The sequence below is a fragment of the Lathyrus oleraceus genome, chromosome 4 (assembly GCF_024323335.1).
Source record: "Lathyrus oleraceus cultivar Zhongwan6 chromosome 4, CAAS_Psat_ZW6_1.0, whole genome shotgun sequence".
NCBI classification, from domain to species: domain Eukaryota; kingdom Viridiplantae; phylum Streptophyta; class Magnoliopsida; order Fabales; family Fabaceae; genus Lathyrus; species Lathyrus oleraceus.
Window position 1 is genome coordinate 266282884 of NC_066582.1, and position 21075 is coordinate 266303958.

The 21075-nt window shown below is 34.8% G+C and overlaps 2 protein-coding genes across 2 annotated transcripts; one reads left to right on the top strand and one right to left on the bottom strand.

Annotated features, from left to right (window-relative positions):
* Positions 1-9770: 9770 nt before the first annotated feature.
* Positions 9771-10366, bottom strand: LOC127136999 (uncharacterized). The gene is made up of 2 exons (XM_051063499.1): positions 10208-10366; positions 9771-10133 (listed from the first exon to the last, which is right to left on the bottom strand). The coding sequence occupies exons 1-2, from the start codon at positions 10364-10366 to the stop codon at positions 9771-9773; spliced, it is 522 nt and encodes a 173-aa protein (XP_050919456.1).
* A 1002-nt stretch (positions 10367-11368) lies between these two features.
* LOC127075003 (probable ADP-ribosylation factor GTPase-activating protein AGD8) lies at positions 11369-17076 on the top strand. Its single transcript, XM_051016438.1, has 7 exons — positions 11369-11683; positions 11864-11982; positions 13219-13639; positions 13794-14054; positions 15119-15244; positions 16420-16518; positions 16652-17076. The coding sequence occupies exons 1-7, from the start codon at positions 11615-11617 to the stop codon at positions 16757-16759; spliced, it is 1203 nt and encodes a 400-aa protein (XP_050872395.1). The 5' UTR covers positions 11369-11614; the 3' UTR covers positions 16760-17076.
* Positions 17077-21075: the final 3999 nt, after the last annotated feature.

The following is a 21075-nucleotide window of genomic DNA, read 5'->3' on the forward strand; positions in this document are numbered from 1 at the left end:
TTAAGGCAGTTAGCTGTCCCTGATGTGAATTATAATGACATGTGTATTGAATATCCTGAAGCTGACACTCATTTTGAATTGAAATCTGGTTTAATACACTTGTTTCCAAGGTTTAGTGGTCTTGCAGGTGAGGATCCGCATGAGCATCTGAAGGAATTTGAGGTTGTGTGCTCTGCACCTTATGGACCTTCACTAGAAGATATTGTCAAACAAATGACTGCAAATAATCTCCAGTTTCAACAACAAGTAGATTCTACTTTAAAGACTTTGCAAACACAGATTGGGCAGCTTGTCACTTTGGTGAATGCCATGCAACAAGCTCAAGGATCAAACCAACAACCCTTGGAAGAACATTCTGTTTTTCAAATAGATTTGATTTCTGAAATTGTTGATGATACTTGTAGTGATTTGTTTGCATCTGATTTTCCATCATTGTCTGATTTTGATGATGTTTATTCTTGTGATATTTGTACTGAAACTAAAATTTGCTCTGTTTATGCTGAAATTGAGGTTGCCTTGCAAGTTGATATTCTTACTGCAGATGAGGTTGCAAATAAAGTTGTTCATGTAGATAAAGCTCTTGACACCCCGGCTGCCCCAAACACTCCTTCTATTGAGCAGCCACCTTCCCTCGAGCTGAAGCAACTTCCTGAAAATATGAAATATACTTATTTAGAGATGAATGAAAAACTACCGGCTATAATTTTTTCTAACCTTGATTTCGATCAAGAAAATAAGCTTTTGCAGGTTTTAAGGAAGCATAAAAAGGCATTTGGTTGGACATTGGCTGACATTCCAGATCAGATCACCTTCACGTGTCCATTTGACACTTTTACTTTTAGAAGATTCTTTGATCCTGGAATAAAAGGCGAAGATATTAAAAAAAATTCAAGTTCAATGGACATTACCCAAAGCTATTCCATGACAGCCCCACTTTGAAAGAAGAAAATGTAGAATATATCTCTTTGGGAAAGGCTGCTTATGTGATCACCTATCCTCCTTGACTACTCGGGTGTGTTCTTTCCTCTCTCTTCTCTCTCTTATTTTATGTTTGTTTCTTTCATTGAGGACAATGCATATTTTAAGTGTGGGGGAGGGAATACTTTATTTTCTTTGTTTTTGTTCTTTGTTTTGTTTTGTTTTTGTTTTCTTTCTAAAAAAAAAATTGCATTTTTGTTGAAAGTTTTAGGCTATAGAATAATTTGAGGTTGGTTTGTAGAGACTTTGGAAAAGTTCACAAGATCGGTATCGTTTTAACACCTTAAATCTCCTGAATATGAAAATCATTTTGAATACTTGTTATGACATAGCCTTGAGTTCTCATTTATCTTATAGCTCTTGAGTAGTTTATTTCAGCAGTCAGCACCATCTCACACACACTCTACGCAGGGAAGCCGATGAATATAAGTGAGTGTTCCGGAAAAAAAAAAGAAAAAAGAAAAGGGAATTCACCTTCTAAGTTTGGTGACCCTCACCCGGTCACTTAACCCAGCGGATGTAGAACCTTCAATTTTTTTTTTGAAAATAAGACTAGTTGTCAGTTGGTTCAGCGGTTTCTGGTACTGAACTTGGTAAGGCGGATTACGGTCCGATCCCCCGCAACTACAATTGAATAAGCAAAGGGTTATGCCACTTAAGTACCAGAACCCCATGCATGAAAGGATCAGAGTCACTAATCGGTCGCCTTGTTATGAGTGTGTGGAGATAACGGGCTTAATATGATTGCGCCTGAATGAAAAAGAGGCAAAGAAGGATGAGTAAGTTAGGCTTTAATATGATAACATGATTCGAGTTGATTTGTGTATTCAGGAGGTTTATGTCTGCATAATGGTGGATTAGTGTTCTTACAATGTCCTTAGTGTGCAAGATTAGTACCCATCGAAGCAAACTTAACCGAAGATGACTTGTAGCCTAGAATGAGTAACCGTTGATGTGTCTATGTTTTGTTTTGTTTTTCATTTTGCTCGGAGTGCAAAAGTTCAAGTGTGGGGGAATTTGATCAGTGCATTTTGATGCACGTTTCTTTCATGTTTGTACTCAAGCATTTCTTCGGTTTGCTTTGATTATTTTTATGTTTTAATGTGTTTTCATAATTTATGTTATTTTTGCACTTATTTAATTTTCGTATTTAATTTTCAGCATTAGCAGCTTTCGCGAGAAAAATCATATCTTGAGCTAGGAGTATCGGATTGAGACGTGCTACCAGTCGATGGAAAGTTAAGAAAAAGGTCTACAACTTTTGTTCAGAAGTCGAGAGCTCAATCAGATTGTAGAAAGGCCAGAAAAGTCGTTGAAGTTGCAGCATTAGTTTTATTTAAATTTTGGGTCATTAGTTTTGGGCTTGGGTTATGTTTTCGATCCAGTTGGGTTGTAAACCAAATTCCTTGTTTTCCATATACCTAGCAGCCGCATAACATGAGGATAATCACTATTCACAAAATACTTGAAAGCTTTGGCAAGAATTCTCATGAAGAACTAATTGATCCAAACAATTTGTTGTATTCGGGTTCCGATACCTTGAGATTTTAGTAATTCTTATTCAGGTGTTTTATTCCTTTCAATATTAATATATGTATTTTATTTGCTTAATCTGATTTACATATGCTATATTGATTTAATCCGATTGATTGTGTGATCCTAACTATAGTCACGATTTCGTTTGCTTAATTCGTTATCGAGTCCGTTTAATTCATGTTTGCTTAATTCATGAAACTTAATCCCGTTTGCTTAATTCGGATAATAGGAACATACAACTTATACTATCAATTGCGCTTGTCAGTTGATATTATAATCGAATAGGAATAGTTAATCTGCGTTTAAAATTACGATAGTCGATGATAGGCAAAGACCGAATCAATAAGTTGTTGCTACAACTTATTTCAATAATCACTTATTTTAATCTATTTTTCTAATTGAATCCTAAACCAACCAAAACCCCATTAATCGTTACTATCATTGGTTAATTCATTCAAGAATCCTTGTGAGAACGATAATCCGAGTCAATTTGTCGCTAAACTACATTTTTGAAAAACTACTCGTTTTGATCCGCGTGCGACAGCGGATCAACCATCTTTCTGACTAACAACCTTACATGACTTTTAATTAAAATGATATCATAACCATTGTCACTAAGTTGACTAATAGATAATAGGTTACGCGTAATACCATTAACCAAAAGAACATTTGTAAGCCTCCAAGGCTTAAGTTCCAAGTCTTGGAACATAGACCTTCTTATTGTCATATGTCGCGAGCATCCACTATCCAGGTACCATGGCTGGTGTTTCAGCTGAGCTGCTAAGGATATCTCTTCAGAATTGGAGTCTTATTCTAATTTTGTCATCACCTTCTCTTCTAATTCTTCTGAACCTTCTAGATCAGTTGTAGTTTCCATCAATGCAACGTTGGCTTGTTCTTCGTCAGAATCTTCTTCTTCGGGTTCTGAGTCATCTCATGTAGCCATCAACCCCTTCATTCCTTTAGAAAAATTCTTCTTAGGCCTTCTGTCCTTTTTCAGCTTAGGACATTCATTTTTGTTGTGGATTGGCTCCTTGCACTCAAAGAAGATAACTTCTTTTCTAAAATCTTGCTTCTTTTGTCCAGACAAAGAATCAGAATGACCAACAGTCCTTTTGGCTCCTCTGGACTTCCCTGGCCCATTTCACATATGTTTCTAGAGTTTGTTGACCCTCTTAGAAATCAAAGACAACTAATCATCATCATATGAGTCTTCATCATAATCTTCTGATTCTTCCTCAACTTGATATGCTCTTGTCTTCTCAGGCTTGGACTTTAATGCAACGAATTTACCTCACTTCTGAGGTTCATCTTCCTCGAGCTCAATCTCATGGCTTCTTAAAGAACTAATAAGTTCTTCAAGACTAATACTGATAAGATCCTTTTCCACCTTCAAAGTAGTTACCATAGGTCTCCATTTTTAGGGAGACTTTTGATTATCTTCTTGACATGATCAACTGTAGAGTATCCTTTATCCAGAACTTTCAATCGTGCAACAAGCATCTGAAACCTTAGGAACATAGTCTCAATTGTTTCACCATCCTCCATTTTGAATGCCTTGTATTTCTGGATTAAAGCCAAATCCTTTGTCTCATTTACTTGAGCATTCCCCTCACGAGTCATCCTCAGCGAGTCAAATATGGATTTGGTAGAATCTCTATTTGTTATCTTCTCACACTCAGTATAAGACATAACATTTAGCAATATAGTTATGGCCTTATGATGATTTTTGAAATCTTTCTTCTGTTGATCAGTCATAACACTTCTTGCTATATTATTTCCTTCAGCATTAACTAGCTGAACGTAGTCATCGACTACAAGATCCCAGAGATAAACATCGTAATTAAGAAATAAACTTTATATTCTATCTTTCCAATAATCAAATTTCTAACCATCAAAGATTGGTGTTTTTGAACTATAGTTATCTCTCTCATTGTTGTTAACAACGTTAGCAGCATTAGCAGCAACCGTAGTTTCTCACACAAAATTGGATTGGTACTAAACACAGTGAAGTGTTGATAAATCTTTTGTCATAATCAGGACCGGAGCTCTGAAGCCAATTGAAAGTGTGAAAAGCAAAAGAAATGGGGGTTTGAATTGGGTTTTATAAAACAAAATATTTTTTCCAACTCAAGAGCACCACTTAAATGTTAATAACAAAGAGATAAAAACACAAGTATTTTTATCCTGATTCGCTTGAAACTCAAAGCTACTCCAGTCCACCAGCCAAGGTGATTTTGCCTTATACACAAGGACTTAATCCACTATAATAAACTGATTACAATAATAAAAAAGAATAATCTTATTTGTCTTATCAATGATCCAACTATACCCTAGTCTCCTTAAGGACTCACAAAGAATAACTTTCTTTGTCTTCTTAAGAATCTGACTATACCCTAGTCTCCTTAAGGAATCAAACAAACAGTTTGAATAATATTTTGTGTATTACAAGTTGCTTCTACACAAGAAGATTTTACACAAATGATAAACAAATACTTAAGGAAAAATTGTATAGAAAAATGATAAACTTGATCAAGTTTTTTCAGCATTTTAGTATTCTTCTATATGTCTCATGTGTGTTTTTATTCAAGTTTCCAAGTCCCACTTATATAGCATAAGGAGAATATCGTTGGAGGGTAAAATGGGAAACCAAATAGAGAGATTGTCCACTATTGGATGGTGAAAGAAGTGATACTGCATATTGTCCTTCACCCACAAATTCAATGGCATGCGTGATATATTGTACCGTCCTTGTCCAAGAAATCAGGTAGTGGAAAGAATATTTGATTTGTACTATGTACTATTTGATCACATACTCATTTGATCGTATCTTCAAGTTCACTGGCTTCTGATGAAAGTTGATGAAGCATGAAATGAAGAAACATAAATTTGTATTCAGAAACTTCTGAATCTTCGGCCAGAACCTTGACATCGTCAGTAGTCTAGCTTGAGATCTTCAGTATCTTCAGATTCTTCAAAGTCTACAGTCAGAACCTTGATAACCTTAACGCCTGGCTTGAGATCTTCATAATCTTCAGCTAAGTAACACAACTTCAAAAGTTTTCCATTCTTCAAAATCTTTATGATCAGAGTCACGTCTATAAGCATGAACTGGGAGAACATTGCAGCAGCAACATAACGTCTCCTCAGAAACTTCTCAAAAGTGAATCAACACAGAAGCAGAAAGATCATTGTAGAAACAACTTTAAACATATTTTAGAACTTCTTATGTCTGGCATAGAAGCGGAATTGGAACTCATTATTCAGAAACTGATAATGTTGCACGTCATATACTCAGAATCGAAACAGGTTGTTAAAACTACACAATAACAAACCATTAGGGTACCAAAATTATTCTCATACAAATACAATATTGTTATCATCAAAACTCAAGGTATAGATACAAAACCAAATCTTGTTCTGACATACTTCGGTCCAATCGACAATGATTGGTGATGGGACTAAATTAGTAACATAACTCTGATGTCCAAATATTGGCGAGGAGACTAAGTCAGTAATATAAATATGATATCCAAATATTGGTGATGGGACTAAACCAGTAATATAACTTTGATGTCCAAATATTAGTGTTGGGATTATTCAGTAACATAACTTTGAAACCCAATTGGTGAGTAGGATGGTACCACATGCATTTGGTGATGAAGGGATGAGTACACTACATATACATCTGCATTTGTAATTGGTGGTGAATGTAATTATAATTGGTGACGTATGTGGTTGTATTCGGTGACGATTGTACTCGAGTTATGAACAGGTTGGCGATTGACAATGAGGGTGAGTAATATGAATATGTTGATATTTTGTGTATATTATGATTGGTGATGATTGGGATTGTTTTATAAATATGTTGATGATTGATGAGAGTTGTGAATGATATGATTGTGTTGATGTTTGGTGTGTACTACCCTTTATTACTTTTGCACCATTGACATATTTTAAGCGTATTCTCACCCATGTTTCTTTATTGTGGTGTTCTGTACTCCTTTGGGGTACAGATAATCATGTAGAGGAGTAACTATTATTTAAGTTAGAGGATGACTTTGACGCCTCTTCGTTTTTCTTATTACTTTTGAGTCTTTTAGATTTGGATTCGCTATGATGTATAACACTGGGGACACATTGTTTATTATATTTTATATTTTTCTAGGAGATGTTTTAAATTACCTCATTATCGGTTTGTGACTTTTTATATCAAAATGATGTGTTTTATTTTGCTGCTTTAATAAATGTGACATATTTGTTGAGTAAAATGTTAGGTGAAGCATGGGTAATGCATTTGAGCAAATTAAATTGAATTAATTTATAAAATAAAGGGTCAGAGTTTTAGGGTGTTACACTTGCTATAAAGTGACCCATAAGACAAGGAACTGGAATTGCATCAGAATTTGCTTTGTTCCCATATAACTGTGTATGATTCCTTATGCGTTTTTATCTCTTGTATAAGATGATGACTGACAAATTGTTAGTCGTCCTCTCCCTTACGGAGCAGACCTGAAATAGTTTGAAGACCACAGTTCCCATCACCTCCGACATTTATAATCCGCTCAATGTATTTTTGCATAAAAATCGACATCTCTTAAATATGAAAGATTTTTGGTAATGGTGGCGAGGGAGATGGTTTGCTAATGTGAGCACCCTTGAAAACACTCTTTTGGGATTTTGGAGTCGGAGGATCCGAAAAGTGTGACTCAACATCTTCAAAATATGAAGGAGATTGTCTCGTGGAGTTGTCACTTTGCGTCAATTTGACCTTTTTAGGGCCACCCTTTATTTTAACCGGCTACGATAGTGGTTTCAAATTTGTTGTTTCTGGATAGGAAATATTCCTCAGTTTCTCTTTGATGTGAAATTTCATTATGTCATCAAATTTCATGAATCTCTCTTGGATCACTTTCCACTCGATCATGATAGATATGTTTGATTTATCATCCTTCATCACACCATCATCATCAAAATGAAGTCGCTTCTAATGAATGCAAACTTCATCCATACATATTGGTTTTTCAAGCTTCATCTTCTTTGAAATTAAATAGGAATGTGGAAGACCGTAAGTCTTCCTAAATGTAAATCCACACTTTAAGTTATCTAAACATATTTTATCTGCTTGCTTGGATTCCTGAAAAATAAAATTCAAAGTCGTCTGAGATACGTTGCCAACCAAATATGAATAAAGAATGTTGTCTTTGAATTAGTGTTCTAACACAATAATGCTCTGACCAAAAGATGTATGTATTCCATTATGTTGGTTTTAGAGCATTTGGTTCACGACATCCCAATCTCAAAAAAAATCACATTTACTGTTTCCCAGCCAATTCTTCAGTCAAGCATGTGCAGATTCAACTTTGTTACTTGTTGTATTGCCAAAGTGTCGAACCTGATCGGTCCATGCACAAACAATCTTCTCTTTAACCTGATCCAGAATAATGCCCTCAACATATTTCAGAAAATCTGGATATCTCGCATACACACTCCTGAAATGTAGAAAATATTTAACATATAATTCTTCCCTGGAAGAATTTGTTATAAAATTCCATGCATCCATTTTATTTTCCCTTACCACACCAAGCTTAACAAGTTTTCCATCTTCACGTTTGACTTGTTTCGCGCCAACCTTAGGTTTTACTTAACGTTTCACATTTTTGGTTATGTGATACTTACAAAAGTAATATGGACAATGTAGGAAACACCATTGCAACTGAATTCATCAGTGTGGTATCGTGATCGATGATTATAACTTGTGCATGTTTTCTTAGTCCTTCGACATAATGTTTCACGTTTCCAAAGCCCATGTAATGTTGTCCACTTTTTCGGATTCCAAAAATTAAAAACCGACTTAATAATTTATCTCCTTAGAAGTAACATCAATAATTTCCAATAGTGGAAGTTTATACTTGTTTGTTTTGTATGTTGAGTCAACTATGAGCACAAAGAGAAAGGTGTTGAACAACTTGATGGAATTAGGATGACTCCAAAATATACCTTGAACGGTGACTTCATCCTCACAAACTATGTATCTTGAAGCATAGTTGTCATCTTCCAATAGCTTTAAAAGTTGTTGCATCTTAGATCTTGATCCTCTTATCGCCTTGTTGTCTCGAGCACGCACATTGTATATGTAAGTATATAGTGCACCTAAGAGGGCAGGGTGAATTATGTACTTTGAAAACTTCTGGTTTTTAGAGTGAGTGTATCTTTATTTACTGGAAGTTTATACTAGTTCCCCTCACAATCCGAGACTACGTCTAGTGCCCTTACCATTGTAAGAGATTTTACTATTGTTATAACTTTGTACAAGCCTATAACTAACTTCGATACACAAGCTTTTAACTAAATCACCAAGGCAAACCACCTTGTGATTTTACAACATAGAAAAAGAAAACACCCTTTCTTTTTCAACCTCTTGTTTCCAACAATCCTGGACAACAAGATACCGATACAAATATATAAGTTTTTAATAAATATAAATTTGAAGCAATATGATAGAATGAATCCTAATTTGTAGAATTCACTCCCTTTCAAAAATATGGTATATCACAGTATATTTTTAAGTGCTCAAGAACTTTCACGTTATTTGAATATGAAAATAATGCACAAGTTCTTGATGATTGAAAATAACAGTTGTAGTGAAATACTTAGGATTTTTTTTTTGAAAGAGGTGAATTTGATAAGATAAAATACATCTTATTTATATGCCCATTCACACCCTTTTGAATAAATACATAACTCTTAATAAATTATGATAAGCTGTGAAATTGATTTGAAAAGATAAAATGAAGGTGCCATGAAAAGATGCAATGCACAAAAGTATTTTTATGAAAATTCACAGTGTCAATCGATTGAATGAAATAGACAATCGATTTCTCCTTTTAATATGTTGAAAATTTTAAATTTTCAACTAATGTCAATCGAATGCTCATCCAATGCAGTTGATTGATGGTCTTAAATTTTTTGCAATTTTGAATGATGACAATTGATTGATGTATCACTGCAGCCGATTGTTTGGCTTAGATTTTTTTTTTCAATTTAAAAACCATGCAAAATATTTCTAAGTATAAAATGCAATGACATGAATTATGAGAGGTGACATGGATTAATATTAGATAGTTTGAGCACTTAAGGTTATATGTCATTTGACCATGTCTTCACAATCTTGATTCTCTTCATCAAAACATCTTCATTGAAAGCTTAAATTTATAGTATATTTGCTTGATACTTGAAATATTTAGAGGTCTTTTTCATTTCAAAGATGCAAGTATGTTTTTCGACGCCACCATGTTTAATGTCATGTCTGAAATAAGTTTCCTCTCCTCTAGAACAATGCGACATACAATGGGATGACCGACTAGCTTGTCAGTCAAGGCATGATTATGTATACCAGAAATCACATTAAGTTTCCATGTCTCATCCGTCATATGGTATCCGTGCAATTTAAATGGACACTCATATTTCCTTGATCTAGTGACATCTTGTTTCAACTTCCTAATCCTTGGTTGGTATGTGCCACTTCTTTCGCATATCATTGTTATAAATGCTTGTCTTATATTAGAACCGTTGTCGGACTTTTTTATTACAACGATAAACCCCAATTTCCGGCTTTCCTATGGACCCATTGTAACATATATTCACGAATAATAAACACTCATTTATTTGTAAGTTATGCACGGACATCTACCTCGACAACAATCAATCGATTACTCGGTTTAACATCATCATTCACTTCATCCGGTTGAACATCATCATTCACTTCATCCAATTTAAAATCATACTTCATTTTGATCGGTTTAACATCCACACTCACAATAGCTTTGGGAAACATATTCGAATGCACCATATTTAATACACCAATAACAATTTTTTTTTAAAATCAAACTAACGGGACCATCCAGATACGCATATCCGGACCACGCCGAACTTTGTTCGGAGATGTATATCCAAATTCAGTGTCCATTTTTCAACTCATAAACGAGATTAATGTAAGAAATAAATGAACTTTATCTCAAATTCTACCTTATTTTGCTCCCTTTGATGTGATGAAATATAAAAATGATGTTTTGGTGTTGAAGAGATGATTGATAATGAAGGAAACTTTTTTTTAAGGATTTTGAAAATAGAGTGTTGTTTGAGTATGGAGAAGATCGTGCAAGGTGGTGTTTTATCCAGTTTTTCATTGGTCATGTTCGGATATGTATCTCCGAAAATATCAATGAGTCATTCATTTAATTAACTCAATAAATTAAAACACAATAATTGAATACATATGTTATTTTGGAGATGCCTCTCCGAATACACCCAAAATATAATACGAATATGCATCTCCAAATCATATTTTTTTACAAAATGAATTGAATTAAAAAAAATGCATTTTAATGTGATTTGATTATGTTCGAAGATATATTTCCAAACACATAAATGATATTTTTAAATTTTCAAGAATGTAAAAGACACCGTCAAAAAGTAGAAAGAGCATTTTTCCTTTTTTTACTATTAGGGTAATGTTAACTTGTGCCCCTGCACAAGTTAACATTACTCTTACTATTACCCAAATATTTGTCCACAAACTAATCTTTGTCTATAAACTAATCTTGGAGTGAAGAGTAACCCAGTTCATGAGAGGAAATAATAATCATAAGATCTAAAAGAATTACATTACAGCGACAATATAGATCTATCTATTGTTGAAAACTCACATGGTCTGATTTGTTCACTCTTTGGTCAGGGACAACTACCATTCACCGACCCCCGAAAACCCAATTGCTAACAACACCTCATTACTCAAAGGGCAATTACGTCTTTCCAGACAAACTTTATTTTGCTACTATAAAAAATCACCTTATTAAGACGATCGAAAATGGAAAATGAGCAAACTAAGGAAATAACACAAACGCAAAAATCACCAAATTTGCGGTTTCAAACTACACAATAATTTTCATCCCAAAAATAAAGTAATCTAATTTTTCTCAGGTGGTGCTCTTCTTCCACCAAAGCACCCCTGAGATATTCTAAAATCAAAGGGCTTCATTCAATTCCATTTTTCATATACATTTTTTTTTGAAATTTTTTGTTGCATTTTTCATAATCAATGGCTTCCGATGGATTCACCGATAAGAACGTCGTGTTCAGAAAACTCAAATTGAAGTCTGAGAATAAGGTTTTGCATTTGAATTTTGATTTCTGGTGCATTATTTGATTTTTGATCGCGGTTATTGTGATTGTGATTTTTGGCTTGAGAATTTATTTGCATTGTGTGATTTATGAGATCGGGTTTTAGATCTGTGATTTTGATTTGTGTGCGTGCGATTTTTGAAGATGTGGTGGTTTTTGGTTTCAGATGTGTTTCGATTGCAATACGAAGAATCCAACATGGGCGTCTGTTACGTATGGGATCTTTCTCTGCATTGATTGTTCTGCTGTTCATAGAAGTCTCGGTGTTCACATCAGTTTCGTGAGGTGAATTATTGCTTGGTTTTGTTTAATGCTGATGAATTTGGTTGCTTATGTTGTGATTCTGTGCTCAATGTGTATGTATGAGTTTGTGATTTTGTTGTGTGTTGATGAGATTTTAATGTGTGTGTTTATTCAGAGTAATGCTGTTTGATTAGTGATTTTCCGGAAACAAATAGTTGAAATTTCAATAGTTGATGAAATTGCACTAGGAGGTTTTGCTTCTAATATGTAGGTTTAGTTTGTTATGTGTGAAATGATTTTATGGTCTGGAATATGGATGCTATGTAGAATAAGTTGCTGGTGGATATTTTTATTATATATTGTGTATGTTTTGGATTGTTGATCTAGACATGAGTTCCAAATTTTTTGTGGCAGGTTTTGAATTTTATTTGAAATCAGAATAACGTATGTTTCAGATATGGGATCTGGATTTGATTTGGAAATTGGAAATATTGTTGTTTTTCTGTACGTTGGGGGTGGGGGGAAGGAGTTGTTGTTGGCGTTCGATTTTAATACAATTTGGATTCTGATCTATGAGTAATGTTCAATTTGACTTTGCTTTGTAGATGACTTTTAGAATTGAGTCATGATCTTTGCACATACTTTGTCCTCACTTACTCTGATGGTGGCTCATCTAGATTATTTAGAAAACATTACTGTGGGACCAAAGTGTCGTCCATTGGTTGCATGTCATTTTGTGATAATAAAGCCTGAGAAAGTATCACTCTTGTTTCTGTTAGTGTTTTGTGTTTTTTCCGTGTTACATGATTAGATTGATATTATATGAGAATCAGGATTGGAAAGATGATTGTTTATATAAAATCATCTTGTTGTGCTTCTTGAGTTTCAATGTGGTATAAGGACCGATAGTGAAGCAATTGAATAGATTATTGATGATAAATAATCAATCAGATTAACTCCTATGAAGAGTGAATGTAATTTTTAAGAGAAAAATTCATTTCATTAAGAGGTTCATTGTCCCTGCAAAACACTATCTATTTTTGTGTATAGGTCTATAAAATGTTGAACAGGAGTCATTTGCTTAATAAATTTTACTAGGCTGGTAAGCATAAGTCGTTAGTCTTATGTTTTGTCGCTCAATTGAAACTTTTCACCCTGTCTGCATCTTTGTTTCATACAATCTTATGTAAGAATTGCATAACAATCAATAAGATAAAGTGGTAGAATAGAAGAAAGAAAGAAGAAAAGATTGATACCTATATACCTTTTTCTATGCAGATCTACAAACTTAGACTCATGGACACCTGAGCAACTGAAAATAATGAGCTTCGGAGGAAACAGTCGTGCACAGACTTTCTTTAAGCAACATGGTTGGACCGATGGTGGTAAAATAGAAGCAAAGTATACATCTAGGGCTGCAGAGTTATACAGGCAAATTCTTTCAAAGGAAGTAGCTAAAAGTATGGTTGAGGAGGGCGGCTTGAGTTCATCACCTATTGTTTCTCAGTCTTCTAATGGACTTCCTGAGGTCAAAATCAATGAGGTACTGAAAGAAAACACACTGGAGAAGGCAGAAAAGCCCGAGAGCGCATCTTCACCTAGAGCTTCACATACAGTATCAAATAATTTGAAGAAGCCTATTGGTGGGAAAAAGCCTGTGAAGGGTGGGGGACTTGGTGCTCGTAAGCTCAATAAACAGGTAAGCAAATAATTAAGTTCAGTAGAAAGGTGTGCAAATTGTTATCTTTGTTTGTATGCTGTTTACCGGAACTGCCTGTTGGGTTATCGTTGTCTGTTTCTCTATTTTAGTTTGATTAAAGGAATGGCTGACAAAATGATCTTGTAAAATGCAGTCAAGTGAGAACCTCTACGAGCAGAAGCCTGAAGAAGCACCTGCTCCAGTTCCATCCACAACAAACAACAATGTGTCTGCCAGGTCATCTCTGAGTTCTCGTTTTGAGTATGTAGATAATGTTCCATCACCTGAGTTGGATTCTGGAAGTTCAAATGCATTCAATCATGTTTCTGCACCAAAGTCATCAAGCTTCTTTGCAGACTTTGGAATGGATAGTGGTTTTCCCAAGAAATTTGGGTCAAGCACCTCAAAACTGCAAGTAAGCCCTACTTGCACAATTTTAGTTATATATGTTTGTCTTCAAAATTTGATATCGAGGCTATGTCCAGTTCGAACTTTTAACAAGATACAGATCCATCATGCAAAATATGTTGGAAAGTGCTGACATTGTAATGTTACATAATAGGAAGGAAAACTAGTAAAACTTATTTTGTTGTTTTATTTGTTTTTCAAAATTTGTGGATCCCTAAATTTATTTTGTGATAGTGCCCGTTTCAGTTTTATAAGTAGAAGATATGCATTGGTTAGATTAGCCGAGAACAACATGAACATGATTGGCAGAGAACAACTGTGTGCTATAACAATATCATCCATCTTATGGTCTTATTTGGTTTTTCTTAGGGATTTTCAATGTTGTTTAAAACTATAATAGTTTAAACATGAAATCATTGAAAAATACTAGGGGTATAAACAGACTTAACTAAGACTCAACTTGACAACTCTACAAAAATCAACCACGGTTGTTCCCAAACACTTCTTGTCACATGATCCCAAAAGTAAAAATATGGAGCAAAGTTACACTTACACAAACGTGTATCATCTGAATTAAGATAACACAAACATTACTGTTTAAATTTGATATTTTTCAATAGTACTAGTACTTAGTAAACAAGCCATGTTACATTCATGTCGAAACGTGTATCATCTGAATTAAGATAACACAAACATTACTGTTTAAATTTGATATTTTTCAATAGTACTAGTACGTAGTAAACAAGCCATGTTACATTCATGTTGAAAAGTATTGATTATGTTTGAACAAATGATTATTATTGCTACCGAATCTTAAATGATTGTTTTATTTTTGTTTTGAAACTGTATCTACATGTTATGTACTAGTACTCTTGTAATCAGTGAACATCATTTATATCTCATCTGACTACAACATATGTTGCCAATCATCATAAAACTTGCACTTAGTGTTTCTTTCAACAATCATTTAACCTGCACCTTATTTTTATTTTATTTTCTCCATGAACTTATTGTGTTTTTTTTTTTTTTTTTTTTTTTTAAATTTTTTTTTTTACTTTTGACTGATATAAGATTGAGGAAACTGATGAAGCAAGAAAGAAGTTCTCAAATGCCAAATCTATTTCGTCATCTCAATATTTTGGAGACCAGAACAAGGCGAGAGATGCTGAGACTCGAGCTTCTTTGTCAAAATTTTCAGTATGTGTTCTTCCTTATAATAACTTGCTGAAACATGTTCTTCCTTTAAAAAAGACATTTGTGTTATCTTGAATGATCAATCCCCTTTATGGGACTATATTGAATTGCTTCTTTCAAACCATGTTATTTTGATTGCTAGGACTTGCATTAATAATCAAACTCCTGAATTCATCCCTAAGAAATTTTGTCATGGACACATTAGTTCCTAGTGCAAAATGCCTTTCCTAGTCTCTATGGAACCTAAAATATTAGTCATTAGTTTTTAAGCACCAGCCACAATAATCTCTAAAAAGGACTAATGTAATTGGGGTTTGTGATTCGTTTGCATTATCAAGGGCTAGTGTATTTCGCAGCAAATTTCTCAAGGAAAATTATTAACTAATATGAAAACTAATTGATATAAAAAATAAATGTAGTAGAGGTAAGGATGTTTTGTTGAATGTGTGGTAAGATTAGACAGGACAACATTAGAGATAGTTGGGGTATGGAAGTAGCACCAATTGCAGAAATGGTGATGGAAACTCGGCCTACGTGGTTTCGGCATATAGAGAATAGACTAGTAGATTCTACAGTAAGGAAAATAAATCAGATAAGGACAGCCAAATCACTAGAGGCAGATGAAGACCTAGAAATCTTTTTTAAAGGAAATATTAGGAAAAATCTGCAGATTATTGAGTTGGATAGAAATATGATATATGATAGAACTTTATGACGGCTTTTGATCGATGTAGCTGAACCTATTTTGTACGATCAAACTAGTCTTTTTTAAGAAGGTAGTTAATTATTCACACACTTGTGGTCTATGGGTCACATAGTTCTCCTTTCTACTGTCTGTCCTAGGGATCACTTCTTAATGTCCATGATTATGAGTTTATCCCAATTAAAAACTGTTATTGCCATAAACAACAGACAACCCTGAAATTATTTCTGAACATCCTACGGAAAGTTGTTTCTAGTACTTTTTCAGAAAGGTCTCTCATAAATAAGCTAAGCTAATTTTTGTTACTTAAATGGGCAGTAAAGGATCAAGTTAACACATGATTTTTATCCAATTCCAGCGGTAGAATTTTCCTATCCATGTGAAAAAGAATTCTCTTAAAATTTGAGATTCAGAATAGGCCAGTATTTGTTGAGTGGGACTCCACTTGACTTTGTTTTTCCTCTTGTTATTTCAGGGTTCATCTTCCATCTCCAGTGCTGATCTTTTTGGTAACAACGGAGATTCCACCATTGATCTTGCTGCCAGCGATCTCATCAATCGATTATCCTTTCAGGTATTCCTTACATTATTGATATCGAAACTCATGGTTCATGATGTCTGCCTCTTGAGTTCTCAGTTTCAGTTCCTGCATTGATGTCTGATAGGATGCTTTTCCCCTTTCTGCCCCATTCCTGATTGTTTTTCAGGCACAACAGGATATCTCTTCCCTTAAGAACATTGCCGGAGAGACTGGGAAAAAGCTCAGCTCCTTGGCATCCTCCTTGATGACAGATCTTCAAGACCGAATCCTCTAAAATTGTATGTTTTGTATTTAAGAGAATCTGGAGTTTTTTTTTTTTTTACCCATACCAGCCAATTGTGTTTCTAATGTAATAGAAGGGTTATATACAATTCTTTGCGAAGCAAAAAAATAATAATGTACTATAAATTTCAATCTTGTGATATAGACAAGTGTAATGTATATAGAGGGGAAAAACTTTTTGTTTACTTTATAAAGCTAGTTTCCTTGTATTCACTAAACCTTTAGCTCTATATGTATATTTTTGATGAAACAGGACAATAAATGTAATGAAATTAAGTTTGTTGTAATACAGTTTTTATACGTTTTATATATTCATCAGAGCGTCAAGTGTGCCTTATTTTCATAATTTCTAATGGCGCAAGTTCAGAGGAGGTATTAATCTAAATTGTCCAATTCAATAAGATCTTTATGGTAAAATTGATTGGCTAGGTTGTTAGAGCTTAAATGATTAATGCATCCCAAAATTTTGATGATAAAAAAATAAAATAGAAATGTGGGTGGCGGTTTCATATGGGTGGGTTAGAGCTGTTCTTAACTGAAAGAAGAAAAATCCAGAAATCATAGAAATCATCATCTACATAAACAAAAAAAATTAAAAAAAAACTAAAAAAAAAATATAATTTAATACAGATTTTTGAAACTTTAGAATCATTTTGCAACATCTCTTGTTGAATAGTGTGAAATAATAAAAAGTAGAAAAAGGCTTACATTTTAGTCGTGAGAAAGAGCTGGATTGAATGCAAAAATATAACATCTAAAACATTAAAAAAAAAAAGTAAAAATTTGAGAATTTTTTAATGCATCATATATCTTACTGTACACCACGTGAAAAATACTAAACAGATTCAGGAGATGCATCTTTGGACGCACCTATATAAGGATTATGTGGGATATAAAGTTTCATCACCTATGTAATGCTTATTTTATATTATGAATAGTAATTTTATTTTGTTAAAATATAAAATTTTGGTTTCTGTCTCTGATACTGCTACACATATGATACGAAAATGCATCTACTGACAGATTTCAGAGATGCATTTCCGGGTTAAAAAAACCAACTTCTAGGACATAACTGAGAATAGTCAAGATTGTGTGTGTATTGGGTGTGTCCGGAGATGCATCTCCTGAATCTGAAACATTTTAGTATTTTTCACATGGTGTACTAGTAATATATAGGATGCATTAAGAAATTTTCAAAATTACAGTAAGATATTTTAATTTGGGCCATAATCAATTATGGATTTCACTGCGCTTATAAACCACATCTGATCTCTCCCGTACAAAACCATTAGAACAAAAAAAAAACAATTTTGCAACCCGTGATCCGACCCACACCCGCCCAATAAGACTTTTTTGTTCGATTATAACGGGCCACTGACGGGTCGTCCTTTTTTGTCCAACCATAGAAATGGTATATAAACACGCACCTAGCTCCACACTGACACTCTCAACCACTATGCCATGATAGACCTCCAAACCTATGATCAACAAGTTATTGAAACCTAGCCTCTGCAAATTAATTAGACATCCTTAAAATAGTGATGACTTGGAATATTTGACATTAGCCCCTTACAATAATCCTTTACATAATACTCATTTGGTTTTATTTACTTCTCCACACATACTTTTCTAAGGGAAATGCTCTTTCGACTTTTATGGGTGCTCCACACTATTATAAAAAGTCCAGACTGCCTCTTGAATATGGAGATACATCTCCAAACACACCTATTATAGTCATTTCTCAGGCCAAATTGATGGGGCACTCTCATTGTGTCAAAACTTAATTTAGAGATGCATATCCATATGTATAAAATGTGTGTCCGAAGATGCATACCCGTAAACACCATTTATTCAAAAGTTTGTAGGTGGTCCGGAGATGCATCTCCGGATGGTAATATTTCATATCCCACGTCAGACATTCCCTCATCATCCTTCTTCATTTTCTAAAAAAGTTATTAAAACAACATTTGAGCTCTGCAAAAATGAACTTTCTCATCCAATCATCCAAACACCATCATTGGAGCTCTGCAACATTGAAACTTTCCATCCTTTCCAACATCTCAAACATTCAAACTACTTCTCGTCATTTTGATTAGGTAACTACTCCTCCTCCTTTTTATTTTTTGATTTGTAGATAGTTATTTTGGCTACATTAGATTTATTATCTACGATAGACAGTAGTGTAAACGAATATGATAGGCTTGAAGAATGTGCATTGAGATTTTTTGGGACTATTAGGGAAGAAATGACATATCCGCCAAGGGAGATAGTCGCAGGTTTGTTCGGAGATGCATCTCCGAATTCGGTCTACATTATTTTCGAAGATACATCTTCGTATTAAACTCTGGAAAAAAAATTGTTTATTCTGTAGAATTTGTGAATTGCTCTGGATATGTTGTTTATATCTGTCTTTATTTCTAACGCAGGTGTAATGGCGGAAGACAACACTGATCGGATTAGGTTGGGGCATGTGTCTTAAATTGCATCGATAAGACGTGAGAGGGCCTCATCGAGGATCACGAGGTTGCGAGTTTCTGATAACTCATTTAATGGTGCGTAAACTTCATAGCCTCGAGGTTCCCACTCGTCTGGTTCTCGTAGCCGACTCTCTCATGCCTCACAGGCACCAGAACCCGAAGTTCCTAAAGCCTCTATTGACCCTAAAGCCTCTGAAGCCTAGGAGGAGGTCGCTGCCAACCCCAGTTCCTGTTAGATAGTTACCCAGGAGGCTCATTTGACACCTCTTTACTACATCTTTATGCAGTCCATTTGGTAGGCATGTCTGGCATGGAAAGGTATATTTCTTTTCTATTGCAATACATATGTTGTCAACTAATTATATCCATATTGATGGTTAAACTTTCTTTTTATAGGAGCGTGATTGTTTGAAATTTCTTAACCCTGACAGGAAGATTTTGATGCTGCCACAACCCACTGCTACTTGGTTCGTTGATGTTATTCGCTTATGTTCTTCGGCTTATATGACCATAAACAACGACATGTTGGTGGCTTTTACTTAGAGGTGGCATTCAGAGACATCATTTTTCCACCTACCTGTATATAAGATGACCATCACCTTGGATGTCGTCTCATGCCACTTGCATCTTCTCATCGGGGGGAGATTACTAGACCACGGAAGGATCGGGCGAGAGAAAGGGGTCAACATAATGGTGCGCCATTTGGGGGATGAATTTGCTAAGGCCTCACATGAGGCACATGACACTAGAGGTGCTCATGCGAGATTTAGTATTTTTGGAAAAGCTTTATAAATTCCATTTTCAGGGGGGCTTGGATGTCGTAGATGATGATATGCAGGTTGAGTACCACCGACATTGCGCATTAAAGTGTTACCTCTTGTTCTTGGTTGCCACATTCATGTTTGTGGATAAAAATGCACCCTATGTCGATGTGGTCTACCTTAATTACTTCACCGACCTGACTACGATTCACGAGTACAATTGGGGGATGGGAGTTATCTTTGGATGACAAAGCAAATGACAGGGAGTTGCATGATTCTTACGGTAATTTCTTGTTACTAATATTTTCGTGATTCATTTGTTACACATGTTATTAATAATGTATCTAAACCATTTTCTAGGATGGATTATCTCTCACTTCCCTCGTATCACCAGGTGGAAAGTTGTGCCTGCCTATGATTAGGACTGGCCGCCTGCATCCAGTTTTGTTCCGTACAAGGGAAATGGTGCAGTCCAGCCATTCTGAGTCTCTCTTGAGCGTTTGGTACCATATGACATTTGCTTCAACCCATACGAAGGTCACCGTCAGACACATCAGTTTGACGCCATTTCCTTATACTCCGAATGGTTGACATGTGGGTCATCTCTCATGTATCCCAATCTTCCCAAGCGAGTGATGCACTAGTTAAAGGTGTGAAAAACACAAGAAATTGCGTGTGTGTATGTGTGTGTGTGTGTGTGGGGGGGGGGGGGGGGGAAGGGTTTAATTTGGTTTTACAAGTAAAAGCTTTTTCCAAAACAAGAACACCACTAACAGGTTAATAACAAAAAGATAAAAACAAAAGTATTTTTATCTTGGTTCGCTTGAAACTCAAAGCTACTCCAATCCATTCGCCAATGTGATTTTTCCTTATACACAAAGACTTAATCCACTATAATCAACAAATTACAATAATCCCAAAGAATGACCTTCTTTATCTTCTCAATGATCCAACTATATCTTAGTCTCCTTAAGGATTCACAAAGAACAACCTTCTTTGTCTTCTCAAGGATAACCTCTTCAAGGAATCAAACAAACAGTTTGAATAATATTTTGTGTGTTACAAGTTGC

Excerpts from the sequence above, each read along its gene's own strand:
- LOC127136999 (XM_051063499.1), bottom strand. The coding sequence starts at position 10,366 with ATGGTGCATTCGAATATGTTTCCCAAAGCTATTGTGAGTGTGGATGTT. Across the intron at positions 10,134-10,207 it reads ATCGATTGATTGTTGTCGAG|GAAAGCCGGAAATTGGGGTT; the intron begins GTAGATGTCCGT and ends ATGGGTCCATAG.
- LOC127075003 (XM_051016438.1), top strand. The coding sequence starts at position 11,615 with ATGGCTTCCGATGGATTCACCGATAAGAACGTCGTGTTCAGAAAACTC. Across the intron at positions 14,055-15,118 it reads CAAGCACCTCAAAACTGCAA|ATTGAGGAAACTGATGAAGC; the intron begins GTAAGCCCTACT and ends GACTGATATAAG. Across the intron at positions 16,519-16,651 it reads TCAATCGATTATCCTTTCAG|GCACAACAGGATATCTCTTC; the intron begins GTATTCCTTACA and ends ATTGTTTTTCAG.